At 49.7% G+C, this 14528-nt stretch overlaps 1 protein-coding gene and 1 long non-coding RNA gene across 6 annotated transcripts in view; both read left to right on the plus strand.

Annotated features, from left to right (window-relative positions):
- Positions 1-14528, plus strand: part of LOC134014849 (RNA binding protein fox-1 homolog 2-like) — a 36645-nt gene that overhangs the window by 14909 nt on the left and 7208 nt on the right. For 4 of the 5 annotated variants that reach the window (XM_062454043.1, XM_062454028.1, XM_062454051.1 and 1 more), the window contains exons 2-7: positions 4043-4250; positions 4443-4609; positions 5656-5709; positions 6329-6421; positions 13356-13443; positions 14494-14528. The exon at positions 14494-14528 is cut by the window's right edge and continues 22 nt beyond it. In XM_062454043.1, the coding sequence (XP_062310027.1) occupies positions 4043-4250; positions 4443-4609; positions 5656-5709; positions 6329-6421; positions 13356-13443; positions 14494-14528 (645 nt within the window). Of the gene's footprint in view, positions 1-4042; positions 4260-4442; positions 4610-5655; positions 5710-6328; positions 6422-13355; positions 13444-14493 lie in introns of all 5 variants that reach the window. The other variant, XM_062454035.1, reaches the window with a different exon arrangement.
- Positions 7630-8195, plus strand: LOC134014967 (uncharacterized). The gene is made up of 3 exons (XR_009929050.1): positions 7630-7950; positions 7983-8018; positions 8055-8195. It is a non-coding gene; the product is annotated as an uncharacterized LOC134014967 (long non-coding RNA).

Consider the following 14528-nt stretch of genomic DNA (forward strand, 5'->3'; position numbering starts at 1 on the left):
AGGTAAATAACTTTGTCTGGATTCCATCAAGCCAGGTCGGGAGGGAGGTCGGGAGGGAGGGGGAGGGGGAGAGAATATACTGTGTGTGTGACTGACGTGTGTGTATGTATGTATATATATATATATTTTGTAATCAATCCTAAGGTTATGTTAAAGTTCTCTTGCTTTAATCTTTCAACTGAATTTGCCATGTTAGGTTGTTATCGGATTATTTGGTAACATTAATAGTATACCGATGTCCACAGTAATGGGATGAATACTGTTTCTGTGGCTCCACCGTTGCTTTGGCAATATGAACATTTGTTTCTGAATGCTAATAAAGCCAATTGAATTGAGAGAGCGAGAGCGAGAGTGAGAGAGAGAGAGAGAGAGAGACCAAAGTGAAGTGTTTAATTTTGGAACGCCGTCTCTGTGTAAAGAGTTGAGAAGATGCGTCCCTCATCCTTTCTTTGACTTGATTTGTCTTTCTTTCTCTCTTCATCCACCCCTCCCGCCCTCACCGTCTCCCCCCCCTCTCCCTGTTGCCCCGCCCTCACCGTCTCCCCCCCCCCTCCCTGTTGCCCCCCCCCTCCCGCCCTCACCGTCCCCCCCCCCCCCCCCTCCCTGTTGCCCCCCCCCCCCCCCCCCCCCACCGTCTCCCCCCCCATCTGTCTGGGCTCTGTCTGTGAGATGCTACCATGTAGGGCCTTCAGCCAGCCTGCACACAGAGGAGCAGGAATGTCCAGGCTGACTAATGGGCCTGTCTGCAGCCAGACGCACACACACACACATATGCACATACACACACGCACACACACACAACCACACACACATGCACACACATATGGACACACATGCACACACATATACGCACACACACACACGCACGCACACTTACACATCTACGCACACACACAGAGCCGCATATACTGACTGCTGTTACAGTACACCAAAGCCATATGTTCCGTTAACCTACTGCTACATATACATCCTTACCACTTTACCTTACCACTGCCTGCAAAAGCGCGGAACAACCACAGAGAGAACCCCCCCCCCCCCCTCAGCCCCCCCCTCAGTCGTCGTCCCTCAGTCGTCGTCCCCCTCAGCCCCCCCCTCAGTCGTCCCCCCCTCAGTCGTCGTCCCCCCCAGTCGTCCCCCCACCTCAGCCCCCCCCCTCAGTCCCCCCCCCCCCCTCAGTCGTCCCCCCCTCAGCCCCCCCCCTCAGTCGTCCCCCCCCCCCCTCAGTCGTCCCCCCCTCAGCCCGCCCCCCCCCCCTCATTGGTTTTCTGTTTGTCTGAGAGTCTTTCTCTCCCTTTCTCACAAACTCTGACTCACAAACACACACTAGTCCAATGTGAGTCACTGTGTGGTAGGTAGATGGGGTCCCACTCTCTAGAGGCTGGCTGGCTGGCTGACTGGTTAGCTGGCTGACTGATTGGTTAGCTAACTGGCTAGCTGGCTGACTGGTTAGCTGGCTGACTGGTTAGCTGGCTGACTGACTGGTTAGCTAACTGGCTAGCTGGCTGACTGGTTAGCTGACTGACTGGTTAGCTGGCTGACTGGTTAGCTTGCTGACTGACTGGTTAGCTAACTGGCTAGCTGGCTGACGGCTGACTGATTAGCTGGCTGACTGACTGGTTAGCTGGCTGACTGACTAGTTAGCTAACTAGCTAGCTGGCTGACTGGTTAGCTGGCTGACTGACTGGTTAGCTAACTGGCTAGCTGGCTGACTGGTTAGCTGACTGACTGGTTAGCTGACTGACTGGTTAGCTGGCTGACTGACTGGTTAGCTGGCTGACTGACTGGTTAGCTGGCTGACTGACTGGTTAGTTGACTGACTGGTTAGCTGGCTGACTGGTTAGCTGGCTGACTGACTGGTTAGCTAATTGGCTAGCTGGCTGACTCGTTGGCTTGCTGGTTGGCTGGCTGGCGACAGGCCGGTGCATGTTAGCAGTGAACTTGTTCTAACAGGAGTGTTGCAATAGCCGTGTATATCTGTGAGCCGTGAGCATATCTGTTTCTAATACCCTCTGTTGCTGCTGGCTAGACCTGGCTGGAGCCCAATATTATAATCACTAGTACAAATAACTCTGAATGCAGAGTTAGGACTGATCAGGCCCTAGGCTGTGGATGAAACATCCAGCGTACTGGTTCACTCTGATTCACACCCCAGAACCTTCCATCCCTGTCTCAACTCCACAGTGACGCTGCCCAAGTCCCCAGACATACAGCCCCCACCCCGCCCGCCCGCCCGCCCCTCCCCCCCACCCCTCCCCAACGCCCCTCCCCTCCCCCCCTCTGTCATTTGCTTCATCTCTCTGTTTTGCTCCTTCTTTCTCTGTCTCGTTCCATCTCCCTGATCATCCATCTTAAAGGGGTCCTTGGGGGTTGTTTTTCTACAGTCCCTTTGAGCTTTCAGAGAACATTTGACAGAAATTCTGTTCATTTCAATCAAGTCGAATCTTCCTGTGTCAGCTTGCTCTCTGGTGTATTATGATGACTTCAAGCGGAGCATAGTTGGCATTCAAAATGTTGTGTGTGTGTGTGTTGGCTCTGGAGAGAGTGGTGTTTGGCTTAACAGAACCACCGTCTCGTCTCCTTCTCTGGATGCTCTTCCCTCCAGCCACACCTCTCTCCTCATCCTCCCCCAACCTTCTCCACCTTCCTTCTCTTCTCTACACAAGACTGGATGGATGGCTGGCTGACTGACTTGCTGGTTAACTGGCTGGCTGAGTGACTTGCTGACTGGCTGGCTCTGATTGGCTGACTGGTTGGCTGAGTGACTGGCTGGCTCTGATTGGCTGGCTGACTGGCTGGCTGTCTGAGTGACTGGCTGGCTCTGATTGGCTGGCTGGCTGCTGGCTGAGTGACTGGCTGGCTGGCTGGCTGACTGGCTGGTTGGCTGAGTGACTGGCTGGCTCTGATTGGCTGGCTGACTGGCTGGCTGTCTGAGTGACTGGCTGGCTCTGATTGGCTGGCTGGCTGGCTGACTGGCTGGCTGAGTGACTGGCTGGCACAGTGACTAGGTCTCCCCCCTCCCAGTCCTGTCCCCCCATGTCTCCCGCTCCCAGAGGAAGGTTGTCTGGGTGTTTGGAAACTTGTTACTGCTGTCCTTGACAGGAGGCTGGGTGTGTGTGACGTGTGTGATATCGGTGTCATGCCTGCTTGCCCCCAACATACACCCCCCCCCCCCTCTTTCTTTCTCTCTCTAACCACACACACACACACACACACACACAGTCTCTCTCGCTCTCTTACCGCTTACACACACCACATAGTCTACCTCCAGAAGTAAGCTTCATACTGGATGCTGACTTGCATTGCATAAGCTCATTCAGGATTCACATACGTAGGGATTAGTAATGGGAGCATATATTCATACATGCATTATTAACAGTAAGTTTCATAGTAGTAGTTTGGGTGACTTAATAATGGCCTATTGTTTTAGGAATTGGTGGTAGAAGTACTTCTGTTACCGTTACAGGGTTATTGTAGCAGTACATTGAGGGTGATTTCCACAGGATCGTCGGGTGACATTGCAGGTTTTCAAGGTTTTCGCTCCTGGTTCGATGTGTAGCCACAGTTTTATAGGGAGCATCTCTGTGTCAGAAACTAGATCAGATTATCTGTTTGATTCAATAATGGATGTGTTTGCTGTGAATATTTCATGTGTTGCTGACAGAAATGCTGCAGCCAGATATGGAGAGAGAGAGGGAGAGCGAGAGGGTAGGGTTGGAGGGAGTCTGAGGGAGGACTGAAATTGGATAGCTGTTTTTAACCTACCTCTGTCCCTCTCTCTCTCTCTCTCTCTCTCTCTCTCTCTCTCTCTCTCTCTCTCTCTCTCTCTCTCTCTCTCTCTCTCTCTCCCTCTCTCTCTCTCTGTCCCTCTCTCCCTCTGTCTCTCCCTCTCTCCCTCTCTCTCTCTCTCTCCCTCTTCTCTTCTCTCTCTCTCTCTCTCTCTCTCTCTCTCTCTCCTCTCTCTCTCTCTCTCTCTCTCTCTCTCTCTCTCTCTCTCTCTCCCTCTTTCTCTCTCTCTCTCTGTCTCTCTCTCTCTCCCCCTCAGGCTCCACAAGACTCAGCGGGGGGTCCGGACAGCCTGGGGGCCCCTCCTCCCTTCACCGCCTTCCCGCCTCCGCCCCCGCCCCAGAACGGCCTGGCGGCGTCCGAGTTTGGCGGAGCGATCTTCTCCGCGGGGGGCCAGGGGCCGGTGGAGGAGGGCTCAGGGCCCAACGGCGCCACGCCCACACCCGTCCACGTCATCACGCCAGTGAGTCTGCCCTCTCTGTCGTCACCGGCGACATGAGAAGGCCCCGCCACTCAAGCACTCTGCTGACCGTGTCCAATTCACACTGGTCTCACCTATTGGTCTCTCCCCGTCTGTCTCCATCTCTCCCTCTGTTTCATCATCCCATCCTTATACATGTTTTCTGCCCCTCCATTTCTTCCTCCTCCCCCCCCAGCAGGCAGAGGGCCACCCCAGGGTGAGGTGCTGGCCCAGTGTGGGACGGTGGTGTCCAGCGCTGGGGGATCTGGTGGCGAGTCCCCCGAGGCCAAGGGCTCCCCCAAGCGCCTCCACGTCTCCAACATCCCCTTCCGCTTCCGAGACCCCGACCTGCGCCAGATGTTTGGGGTAAGACACCCGCCCCCCCCCCCCCGCTTTGACGGCTCAGTCCGAACGCAAACATTGGGTCATTCTTAGAGAGATGTCCTGAACAGATATCGATTCATTGTTGTGTGGGGTTAGTGGTTCAGTGTGTAGAAGTGTCAAGAAGAAGCAGGGAGCTATGAATTAGTTCAGGGTAAAACTAGCAGAGACAATGTGAGGGGGGAGGGTTTTTTTTCTAGAACCTTCCTGAGCACTCCTTTTATGATGCTTCATCAATCTGTCTTTTCCTTCTGGACAATGCTCTTTACTATGTGTGTGTGTGTATGTTTGTGTATCTGTGTAGGTGTGTGTGTATGTGTGTGGGTGTGACAAAGGGGATGTTAAGGAGAATAAAGGCCAGGAGAATCACAAATGGGGCGACACCCCTGGCCTTTAATCATGTCTTTTTATTTCTCTCTGCCTCTCCGGTCAGGAGAGAGGGATGGGGGGGGGGGGAGCTAAAAGAGGGAATGGACGAGGGAAGGAACATGTGTAATGTGCCGTGTGTTAAAAGAGAAAGAGAGAAAAGGGGGTAGGTGACAGGAGATTGTTCCGGAAAGTTTCCTGTTGTTGAATACTGCCCTCTTGTGTAGAGTTGTAGTTCATCCCCAACAACAAGGCTATGTTTGTGCACATCTACACATGTTTGTTTTTTAAGATATTTTGTTTTGGCATTTGTGTTTTATTTTGATAATGATAGTGTGTAGAGAGACAGGAAAGGCAAGGGAGAGAGCTAGGGGATGAGATGCAGTAAATGGCCCGGGCCGGAATCGAACCCGGGCCGCTGCGGTAAGGACTTACGTGGTACGCATTCCACCAGGTGAGCCATTCCACATCTACATATTTGCTATACACAGGGGTCAGGTCAGATACCCAAACAGGAAGTGTGTCAGTCCTATGTAGGAGTGCTCTGTAATTAGAATGTACTCAGGGATTTAATTTTTTCAGTTTATTATATATTTGTAAATATATTATGTTTATATTCTTTTGCTTCTGAGGGTGTTTAATCTTTCTTCTCCCTCTGTTTTCAGCAATTTGGCAAGATTCTCGATGTGGAGATCATTTTCAATGAGAGGGGTTCTAAGGTGAGTGACACCGCCTTCACTACACATGGAGAGCTCAAATAACAATACTACTTATGTATCATAAATCAATTACAGTACATGTAGACTGACAACCACACACACACAATACATCAAATCATTGTCATGAATGTTACATTATCACACGGTCAAGGTGAGGACCACTGAACTCCATTTCCCACGTTCCCCTGTGTTCCATTGGTGTGCCTGCTCCTATCACTGCTGGCTCAATGGAAATACATAATTATGACCCACGGCCCCCTCTTATCAGTAGCAGCAAAACACCAGGAGAGCCCTGCCTATAGCGGGGACGTCGTTCTAAGTCAATGTTTAATGAGTGGATCTGGCAGAGGCTGGAATACTTTGAATGTCTTGCCTGCTGGTTTGTCCCCCCGAAATGAAACCCTCCCCACCCCCCCAAAAAATGTGTTAGGATTTTAAAGACCAAAGCCAAGTCTAATGTGGAATGAATGGAAATACTTCCAGACCAGTCTTTAAGTCTGGACGGGAAACAGATTTGTGTATCTGGGGAGAAGCCAACGTTTATGAAGAGGAAAATGCACATGCTCCTTACGAGTCGACCCTGGTCGCGCCCCTCTAACCCCCCTGCCCCCCCTTCCAGGGCTTTGGCTTTGTGACGTTTGAGACGAGTGCGGACGCAGAGAAGGCCAGGGAGAGGCTGCATGGTACTCTGGTGGAGGGACGCAAGATCGAGGTAACTTTCTCTCTTCTCTTTCTCTCTTTTGCTCTGCCTGTCGTCACTGACTCTGCTAGCTAGCACCCATCCTTCCACACTGACATGCTCTGGTCTGGTCTATGCTGGTTCCCATGATCAATGGTTGTTGTTTTAGTTTTTTTTGTATTAGAATTATTTTGAAAGTTTTTGTCTTGTTTTAGTTTTTATTTGTTTCCCTAATTTATTTTTGGGGATGTGAGAGTTTGGGGTGCAAGGACACAACACAAGGCATGCTGGGTAGTCTCCTCTGCAAATTCTTTTTTTTAATTCAAGGTTTTGTGTTTTATGCACTGATGTCCCAGCCTAGCTTCTCCAGTTTTAGGGATATGTCACCCAAAAATTCAAAATCACCTATTTTCTTTCCGTTGCCTGGTTAAATTGCATTTTGATTGCGATCAAGGGTGAGAAGGGAAGAAATAGGTCATTCTGAAATTTGAACGAACTGTCCCTTTAACACGAGCCAATCAACACCGCACTTGTCCGCGATTGGCTCGGTCAAGGGGAGAAGACAGAGGTGGCGGCGACGAAACCACGCTGCATGAGCGCAACCACCCGTCGGACAACCCTCTCTGTCGCCCGTCCGCCTACGCAGACCGATCTTTCTCATCCCGCACGGGGCGCCAAGTTTTGGTGACGTGGCGCTTTCGGGCTCCGAGCGCAGGCGAGCATGCTGGACACCCTTTACCTAAGCCGTGCATGAGCGTGGGCTCTCTTTCGAGCGTGGCTTCTCTTCTGCACCTTCGCCACACGCCCCCCCCCCCCCCCGTCTGTCTGTGTCCATCTGGATGCGAAGCCCCACTTCCTGTCTTGTCTATGTACGCCGGCGTTTCTGTGTTGTCCCGAGGCGTTTGGGACGGCGGCATGCGGTTGTTTTTCTTTTGCCGTTCCACCTCGCGTTGCGTGTCAGCCGGCGCGTGGTGCAACCTAACCTTCTCACCAAGGGGGGGGGGGGGGGGGCTGGAGAGGCGGGGGGGGTGGCATGGTGTGGTGGTTTGCCATGGACCCGTCCCCGTCTCCAGTCCTCGGTCACTACCTCTAAGCCATGATTGGGATGACACCTGTCCTGCAGCCTAAGTCCATCACGGACCCACCTCACCCCCCTCCATACCCCCCCCCCCTCTCTCTCTTCTCCCCTTCCTCCCTCCTGCTCACTTTACCCTCAGTCAATCAGCCAGTTGAGTGGATGCAGGTGGGGAACGCTTGCGTGTATGTGGTTGTAGAACTGTCCTAGTCCATGCAAGTGAATTCAGCCTGTCTACCCGTAACCCTGTCTGTCTTCTGTGCACGAGACTGTATGTAGGACCCCCTCCTCCCATCCCGTCTCTCCTCCCCTTCTCTCTCTATCTCCTCTCATCCCTTCTTCCCTCCTTCTACCCCTCCTCTCCCCTCCCCAGCCAGTGTTGTCAGTGTTTGTCGAGCTCTGGCCCTGGCTTGTCTGTCACCCATGTGGTGATCCTCAGTGCAGGTCTGTTCGAGGTATGTGTGTATGCATGCGTGTGTGTATGTGTGTGTGTGTATGCATGCGTGTGTGTGTGCTTAGGCTTGTGTGTGTGCATGCGTCTGTCTGTCTGTGTGTGTGTGTGTGTACCGCAGACAGTGTGATCCGGCACAGCTCCTTTTTGCTTTTTAATGGCTGCCCATCAGCCCAGTCCCTGACCAGACCACTCCAGAGTTTGGGTCGGCTAAAGAGAGTCCATACAATCAGGCCATTCTGTTCTAAACAGGTCCATTCTAAAGATCAACCGGCTCCCTCCCCCCCGCCACCAACCAGAGTTATATTAATCTCTCAGCATGTCTCCATAAATTAGGAGATGGCTCCCGTGAAACGGTGCGTAATCTGTAGAAACCTGTATCCGAAATTGGTGAATGTCTGCAGGTTTGTTCGCTAGACCAAGTGATGGCTGGTGCCAGCGATGTGGCTCTGGCGATGTCTGTGTCGTCCTGCATGGCTTCCTGGAGGTCCTGCCCTACTGTGTGTGTGTGTGTGTGTGTGTGTGTGTGTCTGTTTGTTTGTTCATGTCCTCTGGACTGGCTTTCGGGTCTGCCTGCCTGGGTTTGGTGTCTGGCACCCCTGCATGAAAGACTGAGAGAGTTCCGCGGGTGAAGCTGTGTGTGTGTGTGTGTGTGTTCAGTATGTATGCATGTGTCTTTGACGAAGGGCGAGAATTGTCGGGGGGAGAGGGAGATTTGTCACTTAACCCACTTCCAGCCCTCACTCTTTCCCCCCCAACTTGACTCTTCTCTCTCTCTCTCTCTCTCTCTCTCTCTCTCTCTCTCTCTCTCTCTCTCTCTCTCTCTCTCTCTCCTTCTCTCCATGCCTTCTTCCACTCTCACGCCAGTCGAGTTTGTCGCCTGTCTCGTTTTCTTCGCACCCTGTCTGATCCCCTTTGTCACCTAACAGCCCTGCTTTGAAGGACACCTCATCCTCCTGTCTGTCTGTCTGCCTGTCTGTCTGTCACTGTATTGTCTGTCTGTCTCTCATTGAAGGCTACTTTCCCCTGTCAAATGTACCTCTACTGTCCCCCCCCCAAACAATAACTCTCTCTCCTCTTTCTCTCTCTCTCTCCTCTTTCTTTCTCTCTCCGTCTCTATTTATCTATTCTTGATTTATTTGGGAACCCTGTAATAAAGGGGGGTATCATTTGTAATTAAACTACTGGGTATGGAAGTATACACACACCTGTACCCCCCCCACACACACACACACTCCAAACACCCCCCCCCCCACACACACACACACACAGATGAGGCCCTGCTCTTCACAATGTCATCAAAGCTGTATCTCATCCACAACTATAATTGTAATGTTCGATTGAAGCCAATGACATTGGAATGAGCTCACATGACTGTGGGAGACCTGTTTCAGGCGACCCCACCTACCCAATCTGGATTGATTTTCTCTCGCCTGTTTACCACCCCTCCTCATCTAGTCTCTTCCTGTCTGTTTCCCTCCTCCTCCCTCCTCCTTCCCCTCTTCCTCCTCCTCCTTCAGGAGAACGGACCAGATGAAACTAGGCTTCAGTAGGAATTAAGATCTCTGATACAAGGATTCCTTCCCCTCTCCTTCTCTTTCTCTCTCCGTCTCTCTCTTTCTCACCCTTTCTCTCATCTTCCTGGCTCACCTTCCCTCCCCCCTTCCCCCCCTCCCCCCTTCTCTGTAACAACTTCTTCCCCTCTTGTTTTTAGTTATGTGCATAGGGGGGGGCTTTTATTTTGCTTTACCAGGTTATCTGTCGGTTCATTTATTGGTTATTATATTTTTTCTGTTTCCCTGATGACTTCTATGTGTGTTGTTGTCAGTCTCCACGGTAACCACTCGCGTGTCCTCACGCTGTTTCCCCGGCAACGGTAAGTTGTGTACAAATGACATAATCGCTGATCTGACCCCCTTACCCTCACCCTACACACTACAGATAGTAGATTGTTTTGGCCTTTCATCGAAATTCAACTGTTTTAAATATAGAGAATTTATTATATGAATATAATACAGCATTCATGAGTGTAATTTTGTAATCACCATAGCTTGTACTACTACCACGTTGCATTACAAAGTACGGTGATATGATAGGCTGTCCTTCCATAGTACTGAGGTTTATCTTGGTACAGAATAGTCATTCAGGTCCTTTTGTAAGTAGATGATGTTTAGAATTGCGGGCCATGTCTACCAGACCAGAACCCGCCACCACACCCACCCACCCACACTCACAGAGCGCAGCATTGACAAGCACAGTAGCTTTAATGTCCGGTACGCCCCCGCTCCTCTCTTCTCTAACCCCTCCAGGGAGTGAGCTAACGCACCCCCCCTCCACCCCTGACACACACCTCGTCTAATTTGACCTCTGGCCTACTATGTATGTATGTACTGGAATAGCGCTAATCATGCCCGGATTCATTGACGGTTATCACCAGCATTGATATTATTAACCCCTTGATCCAAAGACCATGGCCTGTGTCTCCTGTGCTGGCTTGGGTGGGGGTGACAGTAGGTGGGGGAGCCTTAAAGACGATGGTAGAAAAAGGATTTCTTGATTTCACGTATTTTTCCGACATATTCCCTCATGTTTAGCCAGCGTAGGCCGAGTGGTTTTATTTCAACAAAGGCTGTCGTTTATTTTGATGAATCAGACTGATATCGTAGCCATCACCCGCTTTAGACCGTCTCACACACTCATTTCTAGGAAACTCTGCTTTGTGGCAGCAAGACCTTCAATCCTCCCTCACATTGTGGAGAGTTCAGTTCCCATTCTGGCACACTCCTGTTTACTTGACCAAGGGTGTTTCAGATTAGCCATATAGTGTAGCTTGGAATTTGTTTACTTAAAAAAAAAACAATATATATATATATGTGTATATTTGTATATATACTGTATATAAATATAAACTGGCTGATCTACAGGGTCTCTCTCTCTTTCCTACCCCCCTGTTTTTTCTTTCTCCCTTTGGTTTGGTTTCCCTGTATGGAGCAGTGTGTGTACAGTAGTAGTAGTAGTGGTCTGTGTACTAGTCTTAGTCTGTGACACACATTGACTATGCCTGGCAACGTTGTCTCTTGTGCCCCGTTTCATTTCTCTACTTTTATTGGGTGTAAGGTTTGCTCTCCTCTCACTCTCACCCTCCCTCTCTCACCCGCCATCTATGTCTCTCTCCCTGCCTCTCTCTTTGTCTCTCTCCCTCTTTCTTACTCTCTCTCTCCCTCTCGCGCTCTCTCTTTCTCTCTCCGTCCTTGGGTCTCTCTTTCTCTTCTCACATAAAATGAGATTGGTAGAAGAATGATCACTGAATCTAATTGCTGTTTTGAAACGAATGACGCACCTTGGTATCTGTTGTTGTTTTTGTTGTTGTTTTTTTTAAAGAAAAAATGATTTAGTTTCTTTTTTTGGTGTTTGCTTATGAAGACAATGTCTCTCTCTTCTCCCTCCATCATCTTTGTGTTTCCCTGTTTTTGTATGTGGACTGGCTCTGTCCCTCTCTCCTCCACTTGCATCCCTCTCTCCATCACCCATCCCTCTCTCTCTCTGTTTGATATGGGAGTGCTGCGATTGTTTCGATTGGTCTCTATGCTGCATCCGACGCTTGCTGATTGGCTGAAGTTTTGTTTTTTGGTTCTCTACCCTCACTCTCGGTCATGTGATGCGCCCATATTTGGCTGTGTGTAATTTCTGTGCCCCGAGAAATTATTCATTTTGTCCGACAATGGTTTTTGCACCCCTCTTTCTCTCCCCTCCTCTTTTGAATGTATTAATGATTATGATATTATTTTGTAGGTATGCCAACACGTTTTTATTTAAGGAGGGTGGGGTGGAGGGAACAGCATTGGCCATCATTTAGTCCAGTTCTGTCAGAGAAACTGGACAGTCGGGATGAGGGTTGGAATGTATAGTAACCCATCCAGGACTGTCTGCAACATCAGCCTCTGTATGATTTGCATGTCAATCTGTCAGTGAGTCAAATTGCAATTCACTTGAACATGCCACCACAGATACAAACACACACACACACAATAGCCAAAATAGCCGTAAACAAAGAAAAGAAATCCTGCACAATGACATAATGCTGCAAAGGACGTAAACCAAAATACAAAGATATATATATATACATATACACATATTTACTGTATAAATATAATATAATATATATATTTAATTGGATCACTATCGTTGTCGGCAGAGCCAGCCCATTAGCTTGTGGCGTTCTAGAAACATTTTCGCTGTCAATGCGGCATCCCTGTTTTGTCTACTCGCGACTCACCCACCAGTTCCTTTCCCCCTCCCTCCCCCCTCCCAATCAACAACACAGACCCCCGCCCAGTGAAAGGAGAGAGAGAGAGCAGTGAAAGGAGAGCGAGAGAGAGAGCAGTGAGAGGAGAGGGAGAAAGAGAGAGGGAGAGCAGGATGAGTCAAACCCCAAACTCTGACCAAAATGGCCGCCTTAATGTGAGCTCGTCTCATAAAGCTCTCCCGGGCCACAATTAGCTCTCACATCATTAATCCGTGCAGGCTAATCTATCCCCGACCTGACAGCATACACACACACGCATACCAACTAGGCAATTAGACAGTCCTACACAAACCCCATCACAGGAGATTAGGATGATGAGAGAGAGATTAGGAGATTGGAAGGTAGGAGTGGGAAGAAGATAAGCCGTTTTGGCCTTGGAGCGTCAGATGGAACGTGACAGCATGAAAACTCACACACACACACACACCCTGCTGTGTCCCTGCTAATTTCTTCAACATCCCCTCTCTCTCTCTTGTCTCCCCCCCCCCCCCATATTTCTCCTTTCTCTCCTTTGTCTGGCTTTCTTTCTCTCTCTTATCTCAGCCATTTACCTTCCTTCTGAGTCTCTTCCCTTTTCCTCTCTCCCTCTCTCCTTCTCCGTGTCCTCCTCTCTTTCCCACTCTCTCCTCAGACACAGCAGGGCACAGCCATCTTCCCAGAGTGAGTCATCACACTCTCTCTCTCTCTCCTGCTTGACGGCACACATTTTTTGTTTTTAAATTGCATGCAACCCCCCCCCCTCCCCACTCCTCTACCCCTAACAACTTTACACCCACTCATGAACACACACACACACACACACACCGAGGGCTCCCTCAGCATAACCGATGTTGTCAGCGGTTACATCGTCTGTGTGGATAACAGCCTCGCGGGCCAGAACTGGTGTTGAGGGACATCTTTGTCGAGTCGCGATTCATGCGGCTGAATGTTAGAAATGCAATGTCATTCCTGTGATTTATCAGTTGACTCCTATGCGTGCGCGTGTTGATTGGAAGTGAGTGTCAGATTGTGTGTGTGTGTGTGTGTGTGTGTGTGTGTGCATGTCATTGAGTGTGTGTGTGTTTCCTCCATAGAAAAGGAGAGAATCTTACAGTGTTAAGCTCACTAGTGCCCCCCCACACACACACACACACAGGTGAACAATGCTACAGCCAGGGTGATGACCAATAAGAAGATGGTCAGTCCTTATCCCAACGGAGAAGCCCTCAGCACCCTGCCATACGGTAACACACACACACACACACACCACACACACACACACACACACACACACACACACACACACACCACACACACACACACCACATACACACACCACATACACACACCACATACACACACACACACACACACACACCACACACACACACACACACACACACACACACACACACACACACACACACACACCACTTACACACAACACACACACACACACACCACATACACACACCACACACACACACACCACATACACACACCACACACACACACCACATACACACACCACATACACACACACACACACCACATACACACACACACACCACATACACACACCACACACACACACCACATACACACACCACACACACACACCACACACACACACCACACACACACACACACACACACACCACACACACACACCACACACACACACCACATACACACAACCACACACACACACACCACATACACACACACCGATACATTTATATATCGTGCTTACCTGTAATCGTAAATATTACTTTACGCCCTGGAGAAGAAGTTGACCCCCTCGATTGTCATTGTATAATTCGCACTCTGCTTTTACTATTACTTTTAGTAGTGAGTTGTGGAAACAGGTCGCCATCTTTCTTATGGTTTAAAGTGGATTTTTCGCTAGCTTCATTTCTCTGTGGACACTTTCGAGAAGTTTGAAGTGCTGTTTTTGGCTGTAGATAATATTTTGTTGGGGTACAGTGAATTCATGCAGTAACTTGGACAAGTAACGCACATTACTTAAATAAGTAACTGTAATAATATTACTCAATGTCAAAAAGTAACGCGTTATATTATTTACTTATATTACATAACGCGTTACCCCCAACACTGCACGCCACACTCGCACATACTACACACTGCACCACCTCAGTAATGGGTCTACCATATATTTGGAAGCAAATTAAGAGATGAAGCCCAGTTTAAAGGCTGAACAGAACTGATGTCTGTTGTGTGTGTGCTACGCCTGCTGTAAAATAACACCATGTCTCTGTGTGTGTGTGTCCTAGCCGGGTGGAAGTTGAGTCCCATGATGGGGGCCATG

This window comes from Osmerus eperlanus, chromosome 2 (genome assembly GCF_963692335.1).
Source record: "Osmerus eperlanus chromosome 2, fOsmEpe2.1, whole genome shotgun sequence".
Lineage (NCBI taxonomy): Eukaryota > Metazoa > Chordata > Actinopteri > Osmeriformes > Osmeridae > Osmerus > Osmerus eperlanus.